Below are 17,115 nucleotides of genomic sequence, written 5' to 3'. Positions count from 1 at the left end.
GCCATAAAATCCCCAGGGACAGCATTGGCTGATCCAGCAGAAAGGCTGATGGAGCCTGATGGAACAGAGATCCCAAGCCTTTCACTCCACCTAAAGTTGGACTGTCCCAAAACAAGTCTCACATGCTATCAATGCAGAAGCACACCTGGATACGCCTCCCTGCTGTGCAGCTGGGGTTAAAAAAACAGGCAAGACAGTCAGTGGCAATATAAAATTTCAGAGGAAACATCAGGATTCCAAAGCTGCAGGAACTCATTTATATGCAGTCCCCTCAGGTGTAGCTTTAGCTCTGGAGTGTCACCTTCCCAAGGCAACAGAAGGATAACTGATCCAAAAGGCAGTGATCAACAGCTCAGAGTCCCTATGGACATCAGTGACAAGTGGTGAACAGTGGTATTTAATATCTTCATTAATTACATAGATAGAGGGATCAAGGACACCTTCAGCAGATTTGCAGGTGACACCAAGCTGAAGGTGCAGTGACACACCCAAAGGATGGGGACATCCAGAGGGACTTGCAGAAACTCGAGAAGTGGCCCAAAGGAATCTCATGTAGTTTAACAAAGCGTATTTCAAGGTGCTGCACCTGAGTCAGGGCAACCCCCAGGATCAAGCCAGGCTGGGGATGAGCAGGTGGAGCAGCCCTGGGAGAAGGACTTGGAGGTGCTGGTGGGTAAGAGGCTGGACATGGCCCAGCCCAGAATCCCCAGTGTACTGGGCTATCCCACAGTGTGGTCAGCAGGGGAGGGGGAGATTCTGCCTCTCTGCCCCCTCAGGTGAGACCCACCTGCAGAGCTGCCTCCAGTCGTGGGGTCCTAGCACAGGAAGGACAGAGAGCTGTTGGAGTGAGTGCAGAGGAGGGACACCAAGTTAATTAGAAGGATGAAGCACCTCTTGTACTAGCAAAGGCTGAATGAATTGAGGTTGTTTAGACTGGAAAAGAGAAGCTTTGGGGTGCCCTAATTGTGGGCTTCCAGTGCCTAAATGGAGCCAATAGGAAAGATTGAGAGGGACCTTTTACAAGAGCATGCCAATGGAATGTCCCTGCCAGTGGAAGACAGTTGGAATGAGATGATCTTAAAGGTCCCTTCCAATGGAAGACAGTTAGAATGAGGTGATCTTTAAGGTCCCTTCCAACTCAAACTATTCTGTGATTCTATGATTTACTCACAGTCCAACTCAGGGCTAGGGTTCCTTCCTTTCCTTTTCACCCAATAGCTTGGACAAAATAACTGTTGTGTGATTCAAGGTGCAGAGAAACAATAACATACCCTTTTTTACCACCTGCTGCAGCTCTTGCAGTCCATACCAGTTGGCATTGGGCAAGTGTATGGTTGTGGAAACCCCTGGACTGGAGGCATTTTCCTTGTGGCTTTACTTGTCTCCTCCCCACTGATTTGTTTACATGCTGCAATTGGATCAACAGTGGGGATGTTTGCAGGTAAGAAATATTCACCAAAGTCATTTTTACAATGAAGATATCTTAACCCAAGTCATTATAAAGCCATTATAAGATTCAGTCCAGACTTTACATTTGTGTGGGCATGGAAGTAGTTGGGACAACAATCTTATTTTTCTATCTGTCTCTCAATTTGGAATCTATAACTGATTAGCCAAGGAAAAGAAATACTTTTCTAGGATGCAGTTTGCTCTGTCTTGCTGTGGATTTGTAAATATAGCTAAATGAATGCTACTAAATTGCTCTGTCTCGACACTAACCAGAGAAACAATATTAAGTTACAAGACCCTTGAAGTTAGACAACAAGTTAATGCCACTTAAATGATCAATTGTAACAAAAACAAAGGATGTAATAAGTGTAGTCTGAAATAACAACTTTGAAAAAGGCATAGTGTTCCAACAAGAAGTTCTCTGTGTTTTGATGCACTTTGTACAAGACTTGAGCTGCTGTATATTCATGGTTTTAAACAAAACTGTCCAAAATTTGTATGCCCAGGAGCATATGGCAGGTCTTGTACAGGTCTGACATTTAACCTAGAGTAGAATGATCAGGGGAAAATATGTGGGGATAAACCTGGTGATGAAACACAAGACAGATGAGGACACTATAACAGGACATGAATTAATCTTATGAGTGACAGGAAGGTGGCCTATGCACAACACATTGAGCTCTCCTTTTGGCTGGTACTCCTGAAGCCTGTGAGAAATCCTGCAAAGTTTCTGTGAGGTCAGATTTGGAGCAGACCCTCAGCTCCCATTCCTGGGGAGAACTTCCACAGCATTGATGGAGTGACCACCTCTAGCAAATACACCACGTCTCACAAAGACCACTAGGAAGAAATGGAAACTCTGCTCACTCCAACAAAAGGCATGCAGGTTTGCCTCTGATATCAAAGACCAGAGTATGTATGAGATTTAAACATTTCATGTAAGCACAGCTTTCTGCAAAGAGGACACCCAAGTGAGAAGGTTCTCATGCACTCTGGCTGCATCCTCCACCTGGTCTTCTGGGGGACCAACTGCAACACATTCAGTGCATACAAAGAAAGTTTTGGCTGAATGAAATCTTTGAGGCCAAATACCAACTCTAGGGACACTATCAGAGCTCCAAAATAATGAGCTTCCTTTTTCTGCATGCACATGTTACACAAGTGTGAGCACAGATGAATCCATCTAGAGGTCAGAGGGAAGAGATTGATAAGATTCTTAGCAAGGGACAGGCCCTCCTGCAGATACCTCTCACACCTGACCTCCCAGCCTTGTTTTTTGTCTTGCAGCACTGAGCATTGCATCCCCCTTTGACAGCATCTATCTTGGCTTACACAATTACAACTGTGCCTTGGCCTGCATCGCAATCGGGGGCATGTTCTACGCCCTGACTTGGCAGACACATTTGCTGTCCCTTGCCTGTGGTAAGTATCTTTTATATAAAGGGAAGCCAAAAATTTATGCAGCCAGGCAGCCTATGAGCAGTACAGGTTTAGAGTCAACTATCAAAAGTAGGTACTACACAAGAGCTATTTCTCTGATGGAACCAGTGTTGAGCTTGAATGTGAAAGTGTGAGTACAGAGAGAACAGTCTTAGACACTGACAACATAGAAACATCTAGGAAGGGTGAAAGTACCAGTTGTGAAAGGACCACAAGCCATTCCAAGAAGACAATTTTAACAAATTAGCAATTCAACACATTTGCCTTTTCATAACAATAGGCATCATTAGAGGAAGTGTGTCATAAGAAGAGAGTTGTTGCACAACATCAGTTTAAAATCCCATCTACCCAAAGATCCTGTCTCAAACAGCAGCCAAAATCAGGCACTATGGGAAAAACTTAAGAGAAGAAATTTCCCAGTTAAAGAATTCCTTACATTCACCCAATTATCTTCATTTCAGTAGTTTGCTGTCCTGAGTACAGTTTCTAAGTTGGTCAGTAGCTTTTCCTTCATTGACTAAATCCTTAGTTGCCTGACCTTTGTTGCTGTTTTGCCACCTCTGGCATCCAGGGGCAAAGAAACCCACTGCTGAATGCCTGTGGCCTCAAGCCACAGGACAGAGAACCTCTACAGTCCCACACTGCTGAAGTATTTCTGCTATTCCCTCTACATATGGGTCTCATCATGCCAAGTAAAAAGTAATTAAAGATAAAAGAAATGCCACTGTTACTTGTTCTTGGCAAAACCATGTTCTTCATTCACCATGCTCTCTACAGAGAGCATGAAGTGTTATCACACATTTGGGTTGGAACCTACCTCTAAGATCATGAAGTCCAACCATTCCTCCAGCACAGCCAAGGTGTCCTGGGTTGAGCTGGCAAAGTGCCAACTGTCCAGGACAGAGTGAAAAGGGTTCCTCCTCCTCCCAACCAGCTAAGGGGAAAAGAAGAGGGAGAGAGGAAAAAAAACTTCCAAAGCCAGGTCTATGCTGAAACTAACTACATGTATTTATACAGAAAAGAGAAAATTAAGAGGAAACTACAATGTAACACACACTTACACAAGTCATGTATAACAAGAAATAACTTCCCACTTCCCAGTAAACACAAATTCTACCATTTTAACTACAAATCATTCTAGAGAAGTTAGTTCTTCAGAGACAGACTTAAGCAGAGAGAAAAGCTAGGAACAAATATTTTACTTCCCTCAGATAACATGATGTTAAGCCGGTGCTCTGGGCTTGGGCCTCCCCATCCCTCCTGGGACAGCAGAGTGTCTTGCTGGCACCACAGCTGTGAAGCAACTGAACTAAGCCACACCCACACACCAGCTCTTACCCCTTTTGAGATGACGCAATATGGTATGGAATACAATATTATTGGCTAGAAGGAGTCAGGTGTTAGTTAGCTCAGCCCAGCTCAAATCAGCTGACAATCCTAGGCCTAGCTGAACTTTAAAACCTAAGTTTAGGCCCACCTGGCTAAACCCATAACACAAGGTCACCACTAAGCCATGTCCCCAAGTGCCACATCCACACAGCTTTTAAATCCCTCCAGGGGTGGGTACTCCACCACTACCCTGGCAGCTGTGCCAGGACTGGACAGCCCTTTCTGTGAAGAAATTTTCCCTAATATCCAATTTAAACCTCCCTCTGGTACATCTTAAGACTATTTCCTCTTGACCTATCTCTTGTTACCTGGGAGAAGGGATCACAGCACTGGGACATTTCAAATAATTGTTGAATTATAGCATTAATCCTCACACCAAGTAGCTGGGACGATATTTTACTGTGCATTTGGACAATATCACTCTTTGTGATAATTTCTTTGGAGACTTGAACAATATTTTCCTCATCCTGATCTCTCTTTGGTCTTCTTTTCCCAGCATTATTTTGTGCCTACTCTGGAGCAGCTCTTGCTAATGCCCTCTCTGTGGTAAGTTTGGACCTTTGATTTACAATTCGGGTTTTTATCTGTTTAATCCATGTTTTGGTTTGTTCTGATATAATGTTAAGAAAATCCCTCAGAATTCTCCACGTCAGCTTTGACAGCATTAAAAAGAGAATGCTGCAGACAGTGAGAGGTCTTGTACAAACCTTGTGTTGGTTGAATTGTGCCCTTGGAGACTCTATAGCTGATGCCAAGATTTCAAAGACCTCAAGAGCATGTTATCCACAATGGGGTTGTGCATGTGCATATGAGGTCCAGCAACAACATATGGTTTGAGATTAAATACTTAGTTGAACAATACCTTTTAGCAATTCCAATGCTCTACATTTTCACTTTCTTCTTCACCTTTCTCCAACTACACCCATAGATATTATTAAATTTTGAACTGGGTGTAAGAACTAAAATGAGGGGGAGACCATTATCTTAAGGACAAAGTTATGATATTTGGACAAATCAAGAAAGAGGTGAAGGCAGAAATGCCAGACTTTGTTTCTTCTCTAAGATCTGACAGATTAAAGCAAAACCATATTTTAATAAAGTTGATTTACTAACTTAAAAGACAAAAAAAAGAATAAAACTAACAGTTTCATGCATTAAATATGTTCATCTGGCACCCACTCAGTACCACATAGGTCCCTGCAGACAGGCTGCTTTAAGCACACCTTCTTTGGGGATGCATCAGGGAAAAGGGCATTTCCTTTTTCTCCCTGTGATCTTGCTTTTGGCAGGCCATAGGTCAGATCAAGAGGTGGAGAAGCAAAGAAGGATTGAGGTCTGGGTGTGATGCCAGTGTCACATAGTTGTTGAGGAGAGTGAATATGTATGAATAACTCTCAGTACATGACATTTTACAGAGCCAAAAAGGTATAATTTGGCTCCTTTATTAGAGAATTTAAATGTCTACCTGTGAGCTGGGGGTTGCAGTCATCAGAGCTCTGGAACCTGATTCAGTTGCTTCAGTATTGGTGTCAGATGCCACTCAGCATTGAGAGCTGCACCTCCAATAGGACTGAGGTCTCCAATGTCAGATGCTTTGTGTAGCACTTCAGATAAATTAAATACCTCTGTGTGAGCAGCTGAATTGACATTGGGTAGCACAGGAACCTCCCAGACCTCCAGTGACCAGCAGGAACTTTACCCATGTGTAGCCCCCACCACCCACATCTGGGCACACTTCTCTGGATCCAAACAGGAGGACCCTGTATGTGGGGTTCAGGAAGAAATATCCTATTCCACCCTTTCCTTGGGAAAAGCACAGGCTCTCCCAGCTTCTCAAATGCAAGAATTTAGCCACAGGCAGACATAAGCAGAGGGGAAAAGCAAAAAGTTGTACCAAAATGCACCTCTCTGTCTGTTCTGTCCCTCACAGCTCGGGCTGCCAGTCTGCACCTGGCCTTTCTGCTTGTCCGCACTCCTCTTCCTGCTGATAAACTCAGAAAACCCAGCAATCTACAGAATTCCCCTCTCCAAAGTCACCTACCCTGAAGACAACCGGATCTACTACCTGAGAATGAGGAGAAGGGCCTCGGAGAGCAGCAGAGAGGAGCAAAAACGAAAGGAGCAGAACCCCCCTGATAACTTGAAAATAAGCACAGGGGCCACCCCCCTCTATACCCCCAAGAACCGCCACGCTCACTGATGCCAACTATCCACAACCACACAGTTTTGGGGCAGCTTTTTAAGTGTCATCCAAGTGTCACACCACAGCCACAAACACCACTTTTGCCAGCAATCTGCAGGCTGGGGATTCAGCATCCACACTCCAGAGGAAACATGGTTTGCCCTTGAGCTAAGCTTTCCAAAAAGCACTCAGGTAATGTAATAACAGCTGCCTTATCAATCCACATGCTGTTAAATTGAAAGTCACCTCTTATCAATAATAATTATAAGAATAGGCAGAAGAACATTAAAGCTGACAAGAGGCTGTATTTAATTTCAGAGGTGTAATTTAACAAAATATGCATGCTGAGAAGGCATTGATGTCTAATAACAATAAATAATGTAAGAACTATGTCAAAAGCTGCACTTCAAATCAAGAACATGTGTATTTGAAAGTGGAATAAATAGACTGATCTCTTCCTTTTGTTTGTCCCATCAATGTCTAACCCTTTTAGTACCTCTTAACAGCAACACACAGAGGTAAATATTCTTACATCTTGCATAGCATTTTTGGTGCCATCTCCTGGCTCTTTAAGTGCCAAGGCAATGAAGGTATGAATATATATGCTTTAATCAGACTAAAAAGGAGACTAGCTGGCAATGATCAAACATTCTTCTTTTCCTTGAAGAATTTTCTGTCTTACAAATAGATCTCTTTCCTGTTGATTGCAGGATTGCAGATCTGAATCCCTGCACACATTTAGTGGGAAATAGGAAAACTCCACTTAAAGAATGAGGTAAATATTTACTGTTGGTGGCAGATACTGCTGTTCTTTTCCAGGAGAGCTGATCCTTTCCATTAAGTCATAAGAAACTAATAAGTCAAAGATTCCCCTTGATGTTTGTTGAGTGTCAGACTGGGGTCTTCACATGTGTCTTAGTGTCTCGACACTCCCCCTTTATGCCTCTTTGAAGTCCTTAAAACAGGGGAGCATGAATTGCCCTAAACAGTTCTTTTCTTGGGAACTTTTTCCAAAACCTCTGCAATGGAAGCCTGATAGAAAGGCTTCCTCATTCTAAAGTTGTTATAAATGATCAGTTTGAAATCACAGAACAAAAGAACATGAAGATTAAAAATCCAAAAAGACTATGCAATTACAAATACTCATATAAGATGTTGTCCTTTCTGTCTCATGATGTAGGGCTGCTTTGGAGACCCATAGAAGGGTCTTTGAGCACGTGGGATCCCAGCTCCAAACCTCACTGTTTTTAAAAGGGTGATTGTGGGTGCTGCTCAAAGGACTAATTGTGCCTTTATCACCAAAATATAGTAGGAACAGCATCTGCCAGATCCTTTAAATGTCGCCTAGAACAAGCATCCAAGTTTGAATTCAACCTGAGGAAAAAAACATAGTCTCATTTATGTTCTGATGCTTTTTAAACAGATGAGACCACTCCAGAGACTCTGGAAAAGTTTAGGCTTCCTACCCTCTCTCCCAAGATACTCTTTGAATCATGATGCCAGCAACAAAGCAGTCTGGTATGGTCATTTCAAACTGCAAGATCAGGGACATTCCCATGTTTCTATGGCTGCAGAGAAACAAAGAAGGGCAGAATAAAACATGAGGTGATACACAACTGTCTGAACACCTTCTCTCCATAGCAGTCAATGAAATATGAATCATATAGCATTTAGCAGAGCACATTCATATAACTGGTAGAATTGTGAAATGGTTTGGGGTTGAAGGGACATGGGCAGGGACAGTTCCTACCAGACCAGGCTGCTCCAAGCCCTGCCCAACCTGGCCTTGGACATTTTCCGGGATGGGACAGCCAAGCTTCTCTGGGCAACCCATGCCAGGGCCTCACCACCCTCATCATAAAACATCTCATCCTTATATCTAGTCATCTGCTCAGTTTAATTTAGCTCATACAGAGTCTAGTATCAGAGAAATATTTGAACAGTAGCAACATAAAGTTAACAAAAATACTGTAAAATAATGCTAGAACCATGTTTTTGAAGAAAAATGTCAACTGCAGTTAGTTATGCCTAGCATATTGTTTTCTTAAAAATAAGAGTGAAGTCCAAGCACAATATTGGCTATTGTAAAGAATTTGTTATGTCATTGCCACTGCAGGCATTAATTCCTCAGCCACAAGCAAATCCATCCTGAAATCAATTAGTAAAGCAATTTCTAGAGTTGAAGCCTTCCATTAAAAATAGGGTATAAACAGCTTTACTAAGTCTCTAGCTAATCAAAAGATTTGAGTAACTATGGCCAGTACTAATAATTTTTGAAAACAGGCTAGACAAATCAAGTGTCTCCTGTAAGGGAGCAGTAGACAATAAAAGCACTGACTGAAATTATCAATGATAGCCCAGGAGCCTGCAGCCTATTGAGCTCTATAAAAATTTTCATTAAGAGAAATAAAATGTACAGTCTTCAGGGGGACTAATGATTTTGAGACAGTTCATAGAAATCTAACATAAAACAATTTTTTCCCACTAAAGGGAAAATAAAAGCCTATTCTTTTGCTAGTGTGGTCACTCCAATGAGCTCACCTCCACAGAAAATTGAATAAATGCTCCAGTACAAAATAACAACTGGTCCAGCAGTAGCACATATAAAACCAACCTCCTGAAAATTTGCCTTCCAAAATTAAAAAGCAGAGGCAAGTGGAAGCAGACTAAGAAATGTGAAGGACTTGCTTCCCAGGGAAGAGAGAAGACAATTCTGTTATAACTGTCCAATGTAAATACAGTACATATGCTGTGTGGTTCTAAGCAAAATGCTTACTTTATCGCTGCAAATACAATATTTCTTACTCTTGTGTTTGTTCCATACCCTCTAAAAGGAAAACAAAACAAAAAAAGACATCTTTTCTCATTGAAAGATGGTTCAGAACTCTTCCCCCTTAGACATAGGTGCTTCTGGTGACAGGAGCAGTCACAGACCTCACACAGAAAAAGCTGGGGCAAGTCTTTTAGATGGGTATTGACAAGTCCTTTGGCTCAGATATTGATGGCTCCAGGATCCTCATGAATTATTAGCAAAGCTGCACTGAGGGAATGTGGATGGGAGGGATTTGCTTTCTCAGTGGACATTATTTGTAGGAGAGGTCAGAGCCATGCTGCCACCCACACTGGAGCATCCTAGTTGCTGGACCATGATGTTTTCCTCCTGAATCATAGAATCACAGAGTTATTTAAGTTGAAAAATGCCTCTAAGATCATCAACAGCACTATCAAGGCCACCACTAACCCATGTCCCCAAGTGCCACATCCACACAACTTTTAAATCCCTCCACAGATTGGGAGTCCACTGCTGCCCTGAGCAGCCTGTTTGTGTTTGGCAATTCTTTCCATAATGAAGTTTTTCTCATATCCAGTCTAAAATTTGTTTCCTTCATTTGATCATCTTTTTTGAGGCCCAATAACCTCTTTATGTACCACTGACATCAAGAGCAGATGAAAAGAGCACGACAGAGAGAAACTGCTGTAAGAGTTGGTGACACCAGAGAGGATACACAAAGCTGCAGGGATGGAAAACCCCTTGCTATGCTTTCAGTGATGGGGAGAAACAGTAGCAGCATTGCATGGGACTCACAGGCCAGGCAAAGCACAGTGGGTTCAGGCCTTCTGAGAAGATTTTCTTGTTGGCCTCCACTCTCAAGCTTCCAGAGCTGCTCTACAGCAGAGCCGGGGCCTTAGCTCCCCATTCCATTCAATATTGCTGTAAGCTTAAAATTAATATTGTGATTTTTTTTCAGCTCTTCTGCAATGCAACACATCTTCTTCCCATACCTGCAACTACATGTCAGTGAAAATAGGAGTCACTGAACCCAGGGAGAGTAGATGTCTCTCCCCAGCCCCTAGGCTGGCACATGGAGCCAGCAGCATCCCAGTAGGCACCAGAAAATACCAGGAAGAGCTTTCTGCTCCAGAGTGGCAGTCCAGCAACACGGGGTCTCACTATAAGCTGAAAAATCAACACTCTAAAACTTGCCTGAATAAGATAGTCCCTAAAATTTCCAGCTGTTGGGAAGCTGCTCTGTGTTCTGTCCATGCCAGATATCTCCGGTCTGCAAAAACAGACATATTGACCAACACTGCAAATTGACTTAGGTATTATGTAGGTCACATTTGTCAGGATTACAGAAATATCACCACTCTGAGGGTGAGGTCTATTTGCTGAACACTATCTCCTCACTCCCTTTACAGCAGTTTTAATTTGGAAGATGGAAGGAGTTCAAACAGGAAACTAGCTCTTAGTTGCAGTTGATTTTACAGTTCTCAGTGGGTCTTTTACAAACTCCTACAGCTGTTGCCACAGCTGGAATTCACACATCCCAGTGGTGCGATAAGAAGACCTGGGACAGCTCTGTGGGAAGCAAAGCTTTTTTCCACCACATTTTTCCTAGGAATGAGTTTGGGCATCTCTGACTGCTTACTTAGCAGCTTCTGAGCACACCCAATTACCTTGAGGAATTTAAATAACTAAAGCTCTCATGGAACTGCATCCTCATATCCTTCTCCAGGGACAGCCCTTTGCATAGGCAGTTAAGGCAGACCCAAATCCCTGCTCCCAAAACGAGCAGCTTCCCACAGCACAGCAGGGTTGAAGCATTAAATATGTGCAGAAGTCCATTCAAAACCATCCAACTACACACCCATCCAAAATGCAGTGGTGTTCAGGCTGCTTAGCACGTCTCAGCACCTGCATATTAAACAATGCTGCGCACTGAGTTGCAAAAGGCAAAGACAGAGAGACAGAGACATCCTTGACCTGTGTAACTCATGATTATCTGGAGTCCTTTTTCCCCCTGCACACTTTAGCCTGCACCTGGCCCTGGTTCTCCACACTTCCCTCATTTCAGCTAAGTGCTGACAGCTCTGTTGCTCTATCATCCCCAGATCTCTGCTCTGAAAAACCACTCAGCTAGAAATCAAGCAGAGACTTCCCAGCTGTGGGGAAAACCCAAAAGGCAAAGGTGATGACAAACTGTCAGCCAACAATGGTTTCTTCCTGTAGTTACGTGAGTTTAACTCAGTTGTGCAAATTAAATCATGTTTATGCCATTTTCCTTTCCCAGAAATTGAGTTATCCTACAGATATGACTTTTCTTTTGTCCATGCAAAATGTTCAGCTTTACTGCAAATGGATTTATGCCTGCGTGTGCATGTGCATGAAAATGTTGTTATGTAGTACTGCTTTCAAAATACCATAATCACCCACAAACAGTGTGACTCTCCCTCTATCCATTGCATTATTAATTTTCAGTTGTTTCCACTGTCAGATGGTTAATTTCTGGATGCTATCAGTCCTCTTCCCCTTGTTGATCAGATCTGGAACCCATATTATGTACATCATCTTCCAATTCTGTTAGGAACTACTTGGCAAGAAAATAGTAATCACTGGGATTTATAGGCTTAAAGAGTTTCTTTTTGAAAGTATTATAGTATTCTGCTATTTGCGAAGGGCTAAGACATTCATCTCCTATAATATATAGGTTTGTGAAAATGGATTATTTCCTTGAGAGCAGGCACAGCCTGTGTGAGAGTCACAACCCTACCATCAGGGCAAAGGATGTAGAAAGTGCAGGAAAACTTATTAAGCCAAGAGTTGATGCAGGGAAGTTGAGTGAATTGACTGAAAAGGTGGCAGGTCCTCACTGCCTAGATGCTGAACCATCATGTGTTGTTCTTGGGTAACTGACTCCTTCCCAAACAATTCTCCACTCTCAGTAGCAGCAGTGTTTTGAACAAACACCTTGAAAAATCTGCAGCTGAAATAGATGCTTTGTTTGCTATCTCAGCATCCCATGCTCAGGGCATCAGCCTACAGGAAGAGAGCCTGAACCTCTCCTAAAACTATTTGCTATAACCCTACAGAGCTTTTAGCTCCCTACTCTAGTCATAAGACATCTACAACCCTCCCTACAAATTCCTGACCCACTCCTATTCCAGGAGACAGAGACTGTTGCTCTTAATAAGCTGGTTTCTGGGTATCACTTCTGCACTATTGGAGATGCATGGGCTGAGGACATGAGTCATGAAAGAATGCCAAAGTGGACAGAAAGGACAATGGCTCTTCAGAGCAAGTGGGCAGAGGAGGGAAATGATGTGTGTTTATTCGGAGAACTGTTAATTTTGAGAGCGCATATCAGCAGAGGAATACAGAGCAGTGCACAAGCCCAGAGCATGGGGAGTTTGTTCTGTGCCAGGGCCAGGGAACTGCTGTTTATGAGCCCTCTGGAACTGAAGATCTGAATATTTGCTGTGATTTCCACAGCAGCACATGTGTCTGTGCTGGAGACACACCACAAGAGGGAGACGGACACCGGAGCAGGCAGTGCTCTGCTCCAGCCATCCCCATAGCCACTTGCTAGACTCCATCCCACCGTCACACAGAGGAATGTCAGAGAGTAGCTTTCTCTAGGGAATTTCTGCAGGTCAAAATGCACAGATAGGATCTGCCCACACCGGCTTGGCTGTTGGTCCACTTTATATAAACTCAGAACTAATTCCCTCGGCAAGCAAGCACAAGGTTGTGACAGACCCCATGGTGCTCTGTGCTGAAACAGCTTTCTCCACTCTGCATTCACTGATAAAAACAAGATTATGATAACAATGTGGCCACAGATATTGATGAGGGCAGACTTGGTCCCCCAGGTACTTTGCCTATGGGACAGGTCAGTCTTTTCCTGGCCTGAAGAGCTGCCTCCTTATGCAGAACACGGGCTGAGTGTCACTGACCCTCAATACACTCTGTGGTTATCATGCACTCCTGCCATACCTCCATTATCACTGTCACCACTCCACACACCACCAGAGGGACCACACATTTCAAAAAATTGTGGAAAGGAGGTGGTAGGTTGGGTCACAAGCTGCTTTACAGCAAAAGACTAGACCAGATAGGCTTCAAAGGTCCCTTACCTCACTAGAGCAATTTTGGAGTATCACCTGGTTTTGACACTCTTTCCCATAACATCCTCATAGACAAGTTAATGAAGTATGAGCTGAGTAAGTGGACAGCAAGTTGAATTGAAAACTGGCTGAATGGTTGGGCTCAAAGGCTTATGGTGGCATAAAATACAGGTAGAGGCCAGTAATTAGTGATGTAACTCAGGGGTAATAAGTTTAACATCTAAATTAATGAGGAGGGTGATGGGGCAGAGCGTACCCTCAGCAAAATTAGGCAAGGTGCAATACTGGGAGTAGTATTGGGTACACTAGAGAGTTGTGTTGTCATCCAGAGGGTCCTCAGCAAGCTGGAAAAATGGGCTGACAAGGACCTCATGAAGATAAGTAAAGAGAAGTGCAAACTTGCAAATCTGGGATGGAAAAATTCCATACACCAGTACATGATTGAGACCATCCAGCTAGAAATGATCACTGCAGAAAAGGTCCTGGAGGTCCTGGTGGTCTCCAAGGTGACCACAATCCAGCAACTCACTTTAGCAAGGAAGCCAACAGCTTCCAGGGCTGCATCAGGAGAAACTTTGCCAGCATATTGAGACAGATGCTCCTTCCCTCTTTACTCAGTGCTCGTGAGACACATCTGATGTATAGTGTCCAATTTGGAGCTTCACAGTACAGGACAGGGTCATACCAAGCAAGTCCAGCAAACAGCTCCCCAGGATGGGATGGCAAGGAGCCAGCATTGTCCACATATCCCATTTTCACTGCCCAACCTATTAAAGGCCACGTCTTGAGTTTTAGCAACCTGCAGAGCTCCATACAGGGTTTTACTAGAGCACTTGTTGGAGTTCAAGAGCTGATGGAGCTCCCTGTGCAGACCTAATCCCTGCAGTATAACCTGAGCTGAGGAGCACAGCCAAAACTAGCAGCAAAAAGGAAATCTGCCACCAAGCAGTTTTCAGTGCACCTCTTGAAGCCATTGAGCCTTGAGAGAAGTGTGAATTCAGAGTGTATGAAGCTGGATTAGGGCTCTTAGAGTCTTTCCTGGAACAGCTGACCAGCTTAGGCACTGTACCCAGCTGATGCAACCAGACAGCTCCTGCCTGGCAAGCTAAACCAGTCAGGAATCATTCAGGCATTTTTCAGGTGCTACGTCTGGTTGAGATCCAGTGACCAACCCCTGTTTTGACCATGTCAAGCATTGGGCTTGGTCCAAGGGGAGTTCTCAGAGCCACCTTCCCACAGAGCACAGCACCAGAAGAAACACATCAACCAACCTCACCAGCAAAGAGCTAACGAGGTAAGTCATACATTCAGATGTCCTAAATCACACAGAATTAGCTGTCAGACACCAACACCAGTTGCCCTGTCCTCAGCACCAAGTGGTCCTCACACGTGCCTAAAATCAAGAAGCAACTTGCTAGTCACCTGTGTTACCTGAATGATCCAATTGCACATCATTCATTAATTACGTATCATTCATTAATTACATGGTCCCCTAGAGCTGGTGGCCCATTCCCAGGCAGGTGATAACTAACAGCTACATAACAGGCATATGGCACATCATGATCCTTTCGGCAAAGTATTGCCAGTGCTGGTTTAGTCTTCCACCTTGAATCCCAAACTCCAAGTCACAGTAGATACTTACATCCCTGAGTGTCCAGCACTGAAGTTTAATGGTAAGCACCTGAATTGGCATGGATGGAGTTACACCTGGGAGGCTTTTCTATCATTGCCACCTTTCTACATCAATCCTATAGGGAATCTCAGTCCTCAGGCAACCAGAAGTGCTTTGCCTGCCTAAGGCACATAGGGAGGCATTCCTGCTCCTGACTCCAGCACCCAGCCTGGGATCTTGTCTAGACCTTCTCAGAGGGTAAATTTCTGGAAATTTAGGGATTCCCTAAATCAGTTACTGCATTAATAAAACCCTTCAATAACTGGTTGCACCTAGGATACAGTGAGCCCATCACGTGACAGTGGAGATCTCACTGCCCTGCCTTTAGCTCACAGAGTAGGCTGCTGCCAGGGTCCTCATTCCCACACAGTAATCAGCAGACTGTGATCCTGTTACTTATTAACCAGCTCTGATAATCTAAACAATGCATCGCTCCAAGATATCCATCACTGAGCTGCCAGCCCGTGGGTATTTTGTGTGTCACTCCAACCTGTCAAATACCTCATTAAAGCACCAGAATCACACAGAGCAGTCCTGAATCTGGTTCCTCTGTACAAGGGTATGTTGTGACAGGACAAGACCCTGGTACAGGTTGCATAGAGAAGCTCTGGCGGCCCCATTCCTGGAAGTGTTCAAGGCCAGGCTAGACAGGGCTTGGAGCAACCTGGTCTAGTGGAAGTTGTCCCTGCTTGTGGCAGGGGGATTGGAATGAGATGGTCTTTAAGGTCCCTTCCAATCCAGAACATTCTGGTATTTCGTGATTCCCTGGAGGAAAGAACCACCCCACAGCTCTGCAGATGGAGGCAGAACATCCCAGCAGTGAATCCTGCCTGCCTCCTGTGCTGCACTCCTTTGACAAAGAGCTGAAAAGAAGTTGTTTTAAATAACTTGAAGCCAGACATGACCAACCCTGAAACAGGAGAGATATGTAGCCTAAAACTCAACCCAAACTGACTCCCCTTGATGCTCTCCCATCCAAATCACCCAGTGCATTTCCCTTCTTTTGGGAGCAAGTATTCATTTTACCAGTGATAAAGCAAAGGCAGCCCAAGAAGAAATTAACAGCAAAGGGAAACCATTTTACTGCACTGGATTGATACAGCTTCCCCTGCAAAATTTCATGTAAGAAGTACCACTGGGTGCAAAGTCAGAGGATGACAGTGTCTGGCTCTCTCACAAGGACTGGTACCTATTTGATCAAAGCTTTACTCACGTAGCAATGCTAAGCTGACAATTCATATCAGATGTCCCCCTCTTAGGAGATAAAAAAGTTTAGTCTGCTGTTAAAAATACCTCCATCACAAGAGATGCACCCTGAACATGATCACGGTGAGAATAGCATCATGTGGATGCTGAGGCTGTTTCTACAGGGCTGATGGAAGCACATTCATAAAGCTGAATGGATTCTGGTTCAACAATAAACCATTCTCTTCACCATCCAGGTGAATTTGCAGGATTGCTTCTCTCAGTCAACACTGTAAAAGAGTCCTAAAGTGAATTATACCATGGTTTAAATTAGCCCAGCAGGTTCCTTAAGTTCAGTAGCTTCTGCTCTGCCCTTCCACCTTTACCTGACTCTCTCAAGACTTCATTCACCAGCCTCTTCTCTGCCTTTCTCAGCACTTTCACAGCCTTATAAACCTCTAAAATAATGTCGTATTTCTGATACACCAGGTTCCTCCAGTGAAAAAGGGAAGATACTCCTTGAATTTCTCAAATCATTAATAAAAAACCATTAAACAATAGAAGTTATCAGGTCTTTCACTGTATTGTGTTAACAGAATAGTGCTTCTGAAAACTATCCAGAGACACAAAAATTTGACATGTTGCTGAACACAAAATGCTCTGAGGTACATTTCCAGGTCAGAGTTTTGAGAGGGAAGGATAATGAGTTGTATTGGATAAGCAGAGTAATGCTGGGGAGGTCAAGCTCAGGTACACCGAGAGTCCAGTTTAAAGCCTTCAGTCCTAAGTGGCAGAGGAGGAGAAAGGACAGAGTTAAAGGATAATTGAAAAAAAAAAATACAAAACACAAAAAGCAGCAGGGAAGAGAACATTAGGAGAGGCTGTTGGCAAG

General features: G+C 43.7%; 1 protein-coding gene across 2 annotated transcripts in view; it reads left to right on the top strand.

Annotated features, from left to right (window-relative positions):
• Window positions 1-6,774, top strand: part of LOC139684901 (urea transporter 2-like) — a 303,543-nt gene extending 296,769 nt beyond the window's left edge. For both annotated transcript variants that reach the window (XM_071581301.1, XM_071581302.1), the window contains 4 exons: window positions 1,294-1,441; window positions 2,737-2,871; window positions 4,775-4,824; window positions 6,209-6,774. In XM_071581301.1, the coding sequence (XP_071437402.1) occupies window positions 1,294-1,441; window positions 2,737-2,871; window positions 4,775-4,824; window positions 6,209-6,478 (603 nt within the window). In that variant the 3' untranslated portion in view covers window positions 6,479-6,774. The remainder of the gene's footprint in view (window positions 1-1,293; window positions 1,442-2,736; window positions 2,872-4,774; window positions 4,825-6,208) is intronic.
• The last annotated feature ends 10,341 nt before the right edge of the window (window positions 6,775-17,115 follow it).

The sequence above is a fragment of the Pithys albifrons genome, chromosome Z (genome assembly GCF_047495875.1).
Source record: "Pithys albifrons albifrons isolate INPA30051 chromosome Z, PitAlb_v1, whole genome shotgun sequence".
Classification (NCBI taxonomy): domain Eukaryota; kingdom Metazoa; phylum Chordata; class Aves; order Passeriformes; family Thamnophilidae; genus Pithys; species Pithys albifrons.
Note: the sequence above shows the minus strand (reverse complement) of the source record. Positions and strands in the feature narration are given on the sequence as shown.